The sequence below is a fragment of the Ammodytes marinus genome, assembly GCF_949987685.1.
Source record: "Ammodytes marinus genome assembly, chromosome: 18".
Taxonomy (NCBI): domain Eukaryota; kingdom Metazoa; phylum Chordata; class Actinopteri; order Uranoscopiformes; family Ammodytidae; genus Ammodytes; species Ammodytes marinus.
In genome coordinates, this window is record NC_137222.1 from 13,113,751 (window position 1) to 13,127,761 (window position 14,011).

Below are 14,011 nucleotides of genomic sequence, written 5' to 3' on the forward strand. Positions count from 1 at the left end.
TGACATCACAGTAAGGGTTAGAATTAACAGGACAGCTGGGCCAAGGGAAGACTAAGGGAAGACTGAGGGAGGAAAAACCTCATTCATTATATTATAATAGTTATTTTATAATGATAGAACGCTGGTTCCGTATGGGTGAAGTATTCCTTTAAGATTTAAAAATTAATAATTACAGGCTTCATCTCAGTATGTATGCCTTTTATATTTGAAATTACTAATGTTAACTTTCGTCATGTATGGTGGTAGCCAAAGGCACAATATTTTGCTCAGTGAATGATTCCTAAACCATCACAACTGCTCAACAGCTTATCATTTAATGTGGGGAAACAAACACGCAGAGTCTTAAAGTGAATTGTACTTTATGGACGTGTATCTTGAGCTGGACTAGTCTAAAGTTATAGTTATAATTATGTAAAACTTCAATTGTATGTGATAAATGAAATGTCAACCCAAAGGGGTCACAGGTTACATGACTTATCTTATCTGTTGTAGAGACACTCAGATGTGGATATTTGCCAGAAGAAGAAAAAAAAACTGAAAAACTATGCTACACTTTTTGGTAGATATATTTATTATGGACTTACTGTTGATTGCATTTATTTTATTAAGAAGCTGAACAGCTATTCAACCAACCACATTTTTTCATCAAATCATAATAAGCAAACGTTTGAAAGACACACAGTAATTGAGTAGTTTTCCTAATATCCCCAGATTGCATCCTTTAAGCACCCCTTTGATGCTTATATACCATAAATAATGGTACTGCATACTGTAATTCATCTTCAATGCATTCCATATTCTACAGAACACAATTTCGAAAACCGTATCCAAATTTTATTGTCTTTATCCAGAGTCCTTTGGCTAGGGAAATAGATTCACTCTGCCTTAATGTGGTGCGAAGCTATTTCAAATCTGTCTGAATGAAAAGACTGTGTTTGTTATCTCCTCTTCCTAGCCGTGGAATTTGAACAATTTGCTATCCATAGCATATCCATCCTCTTATCTCAGTGTTTTGGAATGTTTGGGTAGTTCTTGCGTGTTAATAATGATAATGGAAGGTCAACAATAGATATTATTGTACTTTTTCAGTCCAGACCAACTATAAGGGGTCAGCTATGTTCTACTTCTGTAAAGGCATGCTCACATTTTTCCACCTGAGGAGGTATCAGTATCCATGATCACCTTGATACAGTCTACGCAAGAAATAATAGAGGAAACATTGTGATTCCTGTGAGTGAACTGGCCTCCTAATTCATAGGTCACCCAGATTAAACAGGGTGTACACTGTGCCAGGTTGGAACATGAAATCAATTAGTGGTCTAAGTTAAAAATAAAGTTGGAAGAGAAAAAATGGAGTATGGTGTTAATTGAGTTCACAGAATAGTCTGAGGCTGTACCTGTGAGAATTAACAGATTGTAAAGGCGCTGTGTAGCAATGGGAGTTCACAGGTGCTATAGAAAAAACAACTTGTATTATCCTAAGATGGAGAAGAAAAGCAAGGATCAGAAGTGCCAGAAAGAAAGACATTCTGCAGAGCCTATAGTACATTGAATAGGATTTCTGCATTTTCATGGTTGGTTTGTTTTAGTTATTGACTGCTTTAACAGTGATATCAGGTTCATCATGCAAAGGAAATTATTTGAACCCATCACGGTTGTTTATTCAGTTAGTTTACGATAAACTTGTGATTAAGAGGTACATCGAATATTACTTGCTATGATTTTAGAGTGGCCACTTTGACATGCTGCCTTATCCGACTCAAGTGAAACCCTTGAGAGACAAATAGCATGTCTTTATGTTCCAATTGACTGCATTAGGAACGAGACTAACAAGATATAAACAGATTCAGTCCATATGGTACATCTTGTACACTTTACATTTAGATGTATTTTGAAGTACTTTAGATATGCCATGGTTGTCTGTTCTATATGGGCCACATCCACTAAGAATGGATTGCGCGTGCAAATACCCAAATAAATTACAACGAAATAGTACCTGCAATCTGTCCCGTTTTAGCACCATATCCACAAAGGAATTTGCACTAAGTATATACCAGCACTAACACGCCCCCGAAGTTTGGCAGCCAGGCGCAGTTTGCCCTTGTTTTGCGTTAAAGTGAGTGAGCAGACAGGCACGCCGTCAAAGGGTAAACACTTGTACAGTTGAGTGTTGAAGAGAGAGAGAGAGACAAAGAGACAGAGAGAAGGGGAGTATGGAGGAATTGTGCGACATTAGTACACAGGTTTCATACGCAGTAATTGTTCCACTAAAACAGCCTGTTGCAATTAGCGCTGGCCTTTGAGGATAAGGTGCTATTTGCAACAAGGCTTATTTGAATAGGAAGAGAGCAATTTTGCGCTGGATTTGGAATATACCCTTATTTAAATACATGCAAATGGGCCAGACGACTATATAAAATAGGCCCTAATCCAAGCATGAACTCACTGAGAGGCAGGGTACACCCATTGCTTATTGCCAACCACTTAGCCACATTAAATTGTTGTAATTGTCAAAATGAGTGATGAGAACATGTAACTGATAAAATATTATGAATGAATATTAGTGGTGGGCCGATAACGGCGTTAACGTGCTGCATTAACGGCAGACTCTTATCGGCGATAAAAAAAATATCGCCGTTAATCTCTTGTTCCTCTTATTTTAGCGCGGATGTATACCTGGCCGAATTGCACTGTAGTGCACGAGTCAGAACGAGTCCGACTTCGCACCTGTGTAGCCTACCACATCAAACGTAACGTGCTGACATGGATGCAGCTAGGAAGCCGCCGGGTTTGCTTCAGGGAAAATGTATTTTTAAGAAGCTTCCCAATGGAAACCTCGACAAGACCAAGGTTGTTTGCACCTTGTGCAATGCGGAATTGGTTTACTGTAGGAGTTCTAACAGTCTGTGCTCTCGGAAGCGGCCGGGGCATGCGTGTGTGCAATGGGAGAGCTTTGTGTGGAGAGAAAAAAAAGAGGCAAGGGAAATCGCCAAAGCCAATGCATAGCCTCGACTCATTAAAGGTTGAAAATCACTGAATTACACAACATGTAGGCTAGCCTATGGCTTAAGGCTATGGAAATCATTATGGAAACAATATTTTTTTTTATCAGTGATAGCTCAGCTGATCTCGTTGCTATAGAGACCACGTCCGTCCGCTTTGTTTGACAACTGACAGAGCTGCCAAGTCTCACCCTTTTGGCCGTGAGACACACTCATATCAACCAGCTCACACTCTCACACGCTAGCCTACAACTCAAATTTCTCACGCGGAGAAGTTAATCCCCAAAATAACGATTGTTTTGCGGGACTTTTATTTTGACAGTCTTATATTGAAAAGCTAACGGACATGAGTTCCGTGACATCCTCTTTCTGCACGCAAGTTAACTTGATGCATTAGGTGTGCACCTGCACAGGAGATGAGCCCCTGGTCTGATGCGCCACCTGGCTTGAGAAACACGTTCTCAAAGACTTACTTTGAGTCATTATTTAGGGAGCACACACATATTATGAATGAATTCAAATGAGCCATTTTAATCTAGATTAATCTAGATTAATTCCAAAATTAATCTAGATTAATCTAGATTAAAAAAATTAATCTATGCCCACCTCTAATGAATATAGTCATGGTTGAGCATTTATAATATTTCTTCCACCATGTCAGTCATATTCAGTGCATATTGCCCCCAATATTTGGGAATTTTAAGACATTTAAATAAATATGTCGAAATGTTGTTGTTCTCAACTCCTGCCGCCGCAGGAGTTGAGAATATTGAACTTTTTGCCGCCGGCCGCGCCGCGATAGCCAATCAGCGTTGTGCTCCTCCCGACGTCACTCGCTTTGGGACGACGGACAGAGGAAATTAAGATGGATGAAAACATGTTGGTCACAGTCTACTCCCATAAGTTCTGTGAGCCTATGTGTCTGTTACCTGGTGTGTACAGCTATCAGTTTTGCTTTATGAACCAAGTTAGCACCGGTTAGCTTGGGTAAAGCACAATCAGCACAGCAGACTGGTCCCCTCAGCACCGGTTAGCACCAGCACCAGCATATCCCCAGAGTAGAGAAGGCTACTCTGGTCGGGCGGCGGGCAGCGGAAACAATATGACCCAATGTGACCAAATATGATCACGCGGCGCGGAACCTGCGATTGCCGCCGCTCCGCGGAGTGCAGTGTGTTCGCACATTTATGCAATCACACCAGAACAATGTGAATAGATTTTTAAATTTAAACGCGTCAGAGACAAAGTATCCATTACATGGAAACCTTAGACGTACACTAGACACCACACAGTTGTGGCCGTCCAGGGAACAGACCACACCCTCATAAATCTACAGGACAATCAGACAGAAAGCAACTCTAAATGTCACATTCACATTCACACCTAATCTAAATGTTACTGGATTGAGTGCACGTATGGCACCCTAGTTTTCCCCACAGTGAATTCTTGCATCTTGGAGCCCCCTGCTTCCATAGCCACTGTAAGCTGACACAACACTGCCAAACAGCTGTTACCTAACACCTAGTCTAGCCTTTATGCGCTCAATACATCTGCAATGTGACAAAGAGAAGAGTGTTCCTGTCTGGGTATGGCTCTGGTTACAAATCCTTATGGAAAATACCTGCTGAAGTGGAATCTAACAGCAGTAAAAATGGGTCAAATTGGGTTAAGCATCAGTTATGACTGAGGTTGTGAAGGTTGGTACAATGTGAGGGTAAAATATTAGGTGATTAAGCTTAACCTGATTCTGGTGCACAGAGATAAGCTTCTGTAGTATATAAATAAAAAGTAAATTGGAATAAACAAACCGATATTTTATTTTAACACATTAAAATGCTAAAGTTGCCTTATGTTAAGCAGAAAACATGCTTCTAACACACAGATAATTATGTTAATAGAAAAATAAACACAGCTACATGCTCCAAGCACAGACTAGGTAACAATAAGTGTACATAATTCAGACTACCAGAAATCAGATACTGATAGTTGACGTAACCAAGAAAAGCTTCTAGCAAACACCAGAATTTTCGGCAGACTGATCTCAGGGGAAATATGTACATATGTGTGAGAAAACGTCTTCCCTGTGTTTAATCAGTCTTTAAGCAACGGACATGACCCAAATGATTTTTTTTCTTAAAAAACAAAAACATGACAGTATCCTTGCCTTAACTTTTTATATCGGCTAGTTTAAACAACAACAACAACACAAATCTAACAAAAAATAAATCAATTTGAAGTAAAACTGGTAAAAAGCATATATGCCTACTGTATAGTTATATATATTTATGGCTAATTAATGGCAAAAGTGTTAGTAAGGGAATCCTGTATTGTTAAGAAAATATTCGATTTTAATTCATTTTAATTGGTTTAGCAGGGGCTGTCATTTTCCTCCAGCATCACCAATATTAACTCTTTCATTCAAAGAAACGCTGACATCTAATTAATGACCTTCCTATCCCCATGTAAGCATATATGACTTTATTTACCCATGCGCTGAGTTATTAAGTACATCATGTTCTTTTTTATGTATATGAATGAGAGACATTTCATAAATTGATGTAAGCTTAAACTATGCGAGATCATTGAACACTTCATATTCACCGATTCAACTCTAAAACAGAGGTGACTCATCAGTTTCTCTTCGGTTTCATAGTTAAGGTTGCAAGCGCTGCAAATTTGTGAACAATGGTAGCATAATGCTTTGTTGATGAGCGTGTTTGAATAGAGGCTCCATGATCTATGTCTTATCAAAAAAAAACAACACAACAGGACTGATTGTGGAAGTTGGAGAGTAATTTTGACAACATGGGATTTTGACAACAAGCCTTCTCCAGAATTAACAGCTCCAGGGAACATTCTGTATACAACTGTTTCACCTGCTTTTCTTATAAGAGGAAAAGGTGTAATTTTTATGATGACAGTTTGTAAGTATCTTAACCCTCAAAGCTTCATTCAATGTCACACAGAAAACAAACTAAGTCAGAAGAGAATGACACGGTTCAGTTTCAATGCACCAGCTCACAAAAGGCAGAAAATACACCAGAATAATTACAGTACAACATTTACCCATCAGCCCATTCCCCTGATGCATTTTCCCTGTCCCATCCCTGTCTACATAATGAATTGGTTGCCATGGTTCCTGTTGCTTAGCAACAGGCCAGTCAAATGCTCCTAATCCAGCGCTGTTGACAGTGAGCTGTGACTAGGGAAGAAAGATGAGAAAGGGAGAGGAGAGGAGAGAGGAGGAGGGGTAGAGCAACAGGGAGGGGGGGGGGGGGGTGTACAACAACCCCTACAACAACAACAGAGAATAGATATGAGGTGTATGTGTGCATGTATTTTGTACGTGAGTGTTTGTGGGTGCCGGTATGTTTGCTGAGGCTGAGCAACTGCAGTGAATTCTTTATGTATGGGAGGTAAAAATGAAAAGCCTAGACAAGAGGTTAGTGGTTCTTTAAGCTTTGTGTTGGACAAACATCAAGGCTGACTGCAGTGTAAGCTTTTTCGATTGTTCCAATTTTTTTGTATTAATAACTTGCACATAAATTAACTGAATGTAAAATAATAGCTGATGTTTCTTGTTTTTATGTCAAAATTTGTCATGTGAATTCATCCTTTTGAGCCACAGTGAAGACAATGTATAAACTGATCCCACACAAGCCTTCCCCATAATAAAACAGCGGCAGGTGTCAGAACGGTGTCCCCGAATGTATTTCAGCTACACAGCATCTGAACCCCCTTATAGGTTGTCGAAGGCACTACAATCATGTAATTGAATTGCTTCATGTGACATAGGAAATGGCATGAGACTGTTCAAGGACACACCAGGTGAAAAAATCATGACATGCTTTTCAGGCTGTACATGCTAACACAGCTTTCAAAGTAATAGCGAGACCATCTAGCTAATGCTTTTGCCAAAATAACTACAATTTTAATGTTCGTTTTCACATCCAAACCAGACGGTTTTGCTGCCTACCGTCACAGAAACGCTAGTAATTAAACAGAGAGGGGAAACAGAATGGGAGCAGCCTGAATAATATAATTTTCAGGTACAGCAGAAAAAAAAGATGGTGACAGAAAAAAACATCTTGGACTGCCTTACAATAGGGGATATTATAAGGCATTCACATTTTAAATGAACCGTCATGAATTACGAAGGGGTGGCTGCACAATTAAATGATTTGTATTTATGGGAAACAAAGCAATGACACTGGGATGAAGCTCCTCATTAATACTTAAGCTTAATTAAGGCCTGCGCCTCTGGAGTACTCTGACAGGAGGCGTTGAGGGGGAAAAGCAGCGTGTGTGTGTGTGTGTGTGTGTGTGTGTGTGTGTGTGTGTGTGTGTGTGTCTGCGAATCAGCGGGAGTTTGAAGCAAAGGGGGTCTGCACGCTTCAGTGCTCCTGGGTGTTGCCCTCCCCCTCCACACTCCCTATTTAGCAATAGCTTCGCAGCGCCAGGTGAAGAGACAGGAGACTCCCAGGCCTGAGCTGGCTGTCTTCTACTGTACTTTCTTGGTGGCTGGGCTCTTGTTTTGACACTCTAGAAAAGAAGGAAAGAGTTCAAAGAGACTGACATGACTTTGTGTTGAGTAGCCTACAATGTTTAGGGGTTGGTATATTAGCTAGGGTTGGGTATCGGTTGGGTTTTTTCCGATACCGGTTACTACTCGGTACTTTTGAAACGGTTCCGGTGCTTAAACGGTACTTTAACCGGTACTTTGAAGCCTCAAATTGCACACACTGTTATAGCCAGTGCCAAATTTAACACAATTAATTGTAACAATATAATTACGAGTAACTTACAAATAAACTATTTTAAAATTTAAATAAAATAAAATTCACACAATTTACATACTATCTAATACAACAATACTGTTTCAAACAATATAATAATGGAGATTAATGTGGAGACTAGCAGGTAATCTAATCTCTATCTTAAAACTTTAGCTAAAAGTAATAATTTTGATAAGAAAGAGTCCTTATGACCTGAACAATACAACACCTTAAAAATTTAAATAGATACACATATAAAACACCCATTTAAAATTAAATGCAGTACTGGATTTACAGTAAGGGAATAAGTACACCCAATGAGAACCACAGACTGAAAACAGTCAAGGAAGAGCGTTAGCCTTTTGGAATATTAACAGTGCTCATTTGCATTTAACTTGAAACAAAATTCAACTGACATAAAAAATACAAAGAAGTCTTCAGTAAAGATAAGATCACAACTATTAACGTTGTCAAATTAACCATTTTTGTGCAGAAAAATTGTCATGTTTGCCCTCTCAGGATGGATACGAGATCTTTAATGTACATGCTGTTCTAATGTGCAGCGCGCTGTTTATTATTAATATAACGGCCCGTCATCAGGCACATGTAGCCTACCGGATGGTTTTATACATCGATCGCTCCATAAAGTTATCCAAGTCAGAGCTTTTTGTATGGGCAGAGATCGTTATTTTAAGTGTCTTTATGAAGTTTCTTGTTAAACGTTTCCATATCACCGGGCCGCCGTGTCCCGCTGTGTGTTTTTTTGGGTTCGTCTCCACCGCCGTGCGTAAAGAGCAGCTGACGGGAGGAAGTATGCAGGCGGCCGCTGCCTCATCGTCAGCCTACACGTGCCTAATACATCCGTGACAATACTGCTAGATCGCGTGTCATTCGCAAAAAGAAATGCATTGCATTGGCGTTCAAAAATAGTCTGACATAAAGAGTGATCAGTCTGTGAAACTGCGAACGTGAGTGACTGTTGAGCACTCGTGCGCGCGCTCCTCGAGACGGTCGGGCTCGTTCTCGTCACTCACAGCCCGGTGAGAAATGCTCCTCTCGGTGTACACAGAACAGCATCCGCGAGCGGACATGCTTCATCAATCATGACATAAAGAGCGATCAGTCTGTCAAAATACAAACGTGGCTACAGCAAGGGCGGCACCGAAATGAGGCACCGAAACTTTTGTTCTTATTCGGTCTGGTTACTACCGTTTACGTCGGCACCGGTGCCATACTGGTACCGGGTTTCGGTGCCCAACCCTAATATTAGCCCCCGGGAACACACTTATGCCTCGTTTCCACCGAGTAGAGTGGATCGGTCCGGGTAGTTTGGCTTTTCATTTGCCAAAAGTTGGGTAGGGTACGGTTTAAGCGCACCTAACCGCTCTAAGCCGCTCCTAATTTCGGTACTCCGCCGTTGTTGTACCAGCCGCCTGAAAGGGTGCCGATAAGGCGGAGCTACACATGCCGTCCGTTTATTGGTCGAAAGAATGATTTCAGCCGTGTGTAGTAGGGTTGCTGAAATTTCCCGAAATGGCCCCTTTTCAAATCCCGGGATTTCAGAGCTCCTCACGGGATTTCCCGGGATTTCCCGTTGAAACCATTATTGCCCTTTAATACTACTTTAATGGGACTAAATCAATGCCAATAGATAAATAAATGCAGCAGAACACCGCTATATTACATCACGTTTTATTTCTACTTAAATAACATGAAGAAAAGCCATTCAAATTAGGCAAAATATTTTCCAGAAGTTAAATAGGCCTATTGAAAACGGTGTTTTTATGAAGAAAATACGAAAAATGTTTCACAGAGGTTCAATATCAAAACATGGCCAAAAAACGGTGTTTGGCGAACAAATGTATTTCAAACAATCTATTTTTATTTCTATGAACGAAATCAGTTTAAATTGAATATTTTCCAAAGGATAGGCAAATAACAAAAAATGCACTACCGATTGCTCTTAACGTGTGAAATAAGACATGACAGAACTAACAGCCTATTCAAACTGACACGCTAAGCAAGGTTACTTTCCAGCTTTCCTTTCTTTTATTTTCATGAAGTGTGACTTCAAGAAACACTGCTCAGCCTGTTTCTGAGCTTTGTCACGAACTGACACCGAGAACGCTCTTTCTTCCACGGACGTCGGCTGTATGGTGGAAAGTGCAGAGTAGAGCTGCTGCAGGTGTTTGGGTCGCTCTTTGGTTGCCTCGAAGAGCGCAAACTCGTTTGAAATTATTTTGTGGAGGTCATTCCCATACTTCTGGTCTGGCTCGGGACATTGCATGCAGTCATTAGCCTCGTTCGACTTGGAGCCGTCTTGCTCAGACCTGCGCAACTATGAAGCCCGTCTTGCTGAGCGCACAACAAAAATGCTGTGCGCTCAGCAAGCCGAGCGTCATAATTGCGCAGGTCTGAGCAAGACGGCGACATCTCTAACGAGGCTAATGACTGCCTGCTGCAGATGTGCAGTAAGGCTCTGGGTCATCGTCTGCTCGCTTGGCTCTGGCTGATACGCATATTCTTGGGTATCATCAGACTCTTCCTCGGACACAGCACTTTCAGTATTGTAGAGGCGCTGGTATTTCGTATGCCTGCCTGTCTAAATAATATTTAAAAATATATCCCCCCTCAAAAAAAACGAAAAAAAAAAAAAAAACGGGAGGACGGGTCCCGCGGCCAATTTCCGGTACTCCCGGACTGACTCATTTCACGGGAATCCCGAAATCCCGGGACCCGTCCAGCAACCCTAGTGTGTAGTCACCCTCGGCAAGAGTGACGAGAGTCTTGTGTTTTGGCGAAAATGTGAGCGCAGCACTGTTTATTGTGTGGTGTTTTTCCTCGTCATTAAATTAATCAGTTGGCTACACTGTGTCCCACTGCTACGGTGCCACATAGCTGCCGCAGCCAGCGCTGTTCGCTCGCTGTCTCTATCAGTTGCACCGAGCCGTCTCGGGGGGAATAAATAAAGAAGCGGCTGGTTTGACCAAGCAAAAGCGAGAGACCGCTGGCTTAACCAGAGTTGTTCCACAGCCCGATAGTTTGACCCATATTCTGGCGGCGGCTATCGCAGTCAAGCCTAAACCCCGCCTTACCAGTAAGGGTAGGGTCAGCGGTGGAAACACCACCGAGATTCTTAAAAGTGAGCTGTCCCGCTCTGAGCCGCTCCAACCCGACCTCTACTCGGTGGAAACGAGGCAAAACTCAAGGAGAGCTCATGTGAGAGGATGAGAGGAGTGGGGAAGACATATAGGACGAATGAACAGTTATAAACAGTGCAAAACTGTGATCTGACAGACTCTGCAGACACTTATTACAGTAACTTTTATTGTTAAAAAGATTCAATTTGTTTTCCTCTAAAAAATTACATAATTTTTAAGAACGATGAATGGTTTTTGTGATAATATTTAACAATGCCAAGTGGTTAATCTGTGGTACTTTTATGTGTGTTTGTGTGTGTGTGTCTGTGTTTATCAGTAGATAATCAAGCTTTACTTTCAATCTGCATGAATTCTTGGACCCATTCCGTTCAATATATCTTTTTTTCATGCTCTGCAGATCTTGTGATTTGCTTTGAGCATCATGTTGTTTCTGTAACCTTTATAAACAGCAGTCTTCTCTCTGACATCCTCCCGGTCACAAGCTGCTGGCCAGTCGCCACATGCCAGCAGCTGCCATGAACAAATCAACTTTCTTTTTCTTCTTGTCCTCCTATACATTCAACATCACATGATCACAATCTGTACAGAAGCACGTGAAGGCGTATGTGGTCTTGCATATGCACGCAGGCGTTTTCTTCTGCTGCAAAGCCAGCATTTTATTTTATGAATAAAATCGAGACTGGTGCACATTTTCTGCGTCCGATCGCTTTATAGTTTTTTAACTTTGACAAAGAGGGCGGTGGTAAAAGAAGCAATCAGCTCTTTCAGGGAAGAATGTGAGAGTTCAAACTCAGGTCTTCCTCCGTCTGAGTGAAGTCTCTGTTGACATAACAAAGAAGCCGTAACTTTGGCTAGTGAAGTGGATATCTGTGACCTGTGCCGGATAACTCTAGATCTCTTATCTCGTCTTCATTTTCATTCTCAAATATTGCCTTGACCTTACATAGTCATATTTTCTCTCTTGAGTTTTGCAACAGTCCCGGTTGTGTGAATGAGCTCCAATTGTGTGACAAATTGGGCTGATCTGGGTCGTTGCCTCAAAGGAAATGATAAACTTTTCTTGGCTGCAAAATCCTTTACTTAGAGTCTGATCTTCATTTCCATGTCCTTTTTTTCTCCACACAGAGCCGTATGGCCGAGAGCTTGCGCCTGTTTGACTCCATCTGCAACAACAACTGGTTCACTAACACGTCGCTCATCCTATTCCTCAACAAGAAGGATCTGCTGGCTGAGAAGATCAAACGCATTCCTCTGACAGTGTGCTTCCCTGACTACAAAGGTCAAAACACCTACGAGGAGGCGGCCGTCTATGTGCAACGGCAGTTTGAGGACCTCAACCGCAACAAGGAGACCAAGGAGATATATTCGCACTTCACCTGTGCCACTGACACCAGCAACATCCAGTTTGTGTTCGACGCTGTCACGGATGTGATCATCCAGAACAATCTCAAGTACATTGGCCTGTGCTAGGACTTGAGGCTGGGTGGGGGTGGGAGTTTAGTGGGTAAAAGCAGGTTCCTTGGCAGCAGTTGGCCTGCTATCGGGCTGGTTAAACAAAAAGGCATGTCAGTCAGCCGGACTGCTTATCTCTTTGAAGAGGTGCAACAGAGAACTGCAAAGGAAATCAGGTTGTGAGAAGGTCAGGGATGGACAAGACTGTAGATATAAGTGATTCAATTAAGAAAAAAAACAGAGCTAATACACCATGGTCAAGGTGGGATTTTTAACCAATGTGTTTGCACTGAATATGAGTATGCAGAGACACCCAAACACACAAATACACACACACGCGTGCGCGTACACATACACACTGATGCACATCTATTGGTTTGCTCACACACAAGATATTTGAATCAACAGTCAAGCACTTGTTTGACAAGGCAACACTGGAAATTGTAGACAACTAACCCTACCTGCCTGCCAAACCTGTAGTACTAGGTCTGTACAGGTGATGACCTTTGTCTACTTTATTTAATTTGCCGGAGTCAATTAATGCTGCTTTAAAATAAGAATTTTGACAGAATCTATGTTCTCTCTTTGGATTTTCACCCTAACAATGGTAACCAGTGAGTGCACCTGGTGAGATGTTCAGAGTCTGTATTTCTAAAAAAAAAAAAAAAAAAAAGTCAGTAGACACGATGTCACAGGGTTTCTGCCTGAAAGAGGAAACTGCCACAGTCTAAAGCTGAAGTGAAATACGTTTTCTACACATTTTTCTGTTTTGCCCATTGGTTAAATCTGTTGTTCTTTTCCCCTCTTTCTTTAATCTTCTTTTGTGCTTTAGAAAAGAATATGTCTCTTGAACCTGCCTTTCATAGCAGGTCACTGACTTTATAATACCAGGAGAGTGTTATGCTCCGTGGAGTCAAAAGTATTCTTTATGATCATTCCAGTTTCCCAGCAAGAGACAACAAAAACAGTGCCAAGATCAATTTGTAAATAAAACCAGATCCCACCCAATACGTTAAATTTTTGTTTGTTTTTGTTTTTAAATACATTATTACATGCATGTTTTTGTTACATTGGGATACTAATATATTTTCTTTGGGATTATGTTCCTCTTTTCTTAGGTTTAAATAATATATTCCCAAAATATATATATATATATACACACAATCTCTCTCTCTATATATATATATATATAGGCTATATATATATATATATATAGGCTATATATATATATATATATAGGCTATATATATATAGGCTATATATATATATATATATATATAGAGAGAGAGAGAGAGAAAGTCAAACACTGTGTACGATTGTACAGTTGTCAGAGAGGAATCTATTGAAAAGATTTATATCAATATAAAAACAGTGATTTTGATGTAATGATGATGATGAAGAAGATGACAATGAAGATGATAATGGTGATGATGATTGCATTGACGACATGAAAAAAAATCTAATTACAAAGTAAGCATGAGAGGTGAAAAAGGATCAAAGGAGAACAAGACTGTAGAAAATGATTAAATCAAACCTTGAAAGTTCAATCTTCCTTGCATTACCCCAGTGGAAATTGTTAAACAGCCAGTCAGTATGATGTGTAAATATACTGTAAGGTACA

General features: G+C 40.7%; 1 protein-coding gene across 1 annotated transcript in view; it reads left to right on the top strand.

The window, feature by feature from the left end:
- gnaz (guanine nucleotide binding protein (G protein), alpha z polypeptide) overlaps positions 1–12,408 on the top strand; it is a gene marked incomplete at its 3' end in the record, with an annotated part of 30,981 nt that extends 18,573 nt beyond the window's left edge. Inside the window, exon 3 of the mRNA XM_080046826.1 lies at positions 12,064–12,408. Within this exon, the coding sequence (XP_079902952.1) occupies positions 12,064–12,408 (345 nt within the window). The remainder of the gene's footprint in view (positions 1–12,063) is intronic.
- Between the last annotated feature and the right edge of the window lie 1,603 nt (positions 12,409–14,011).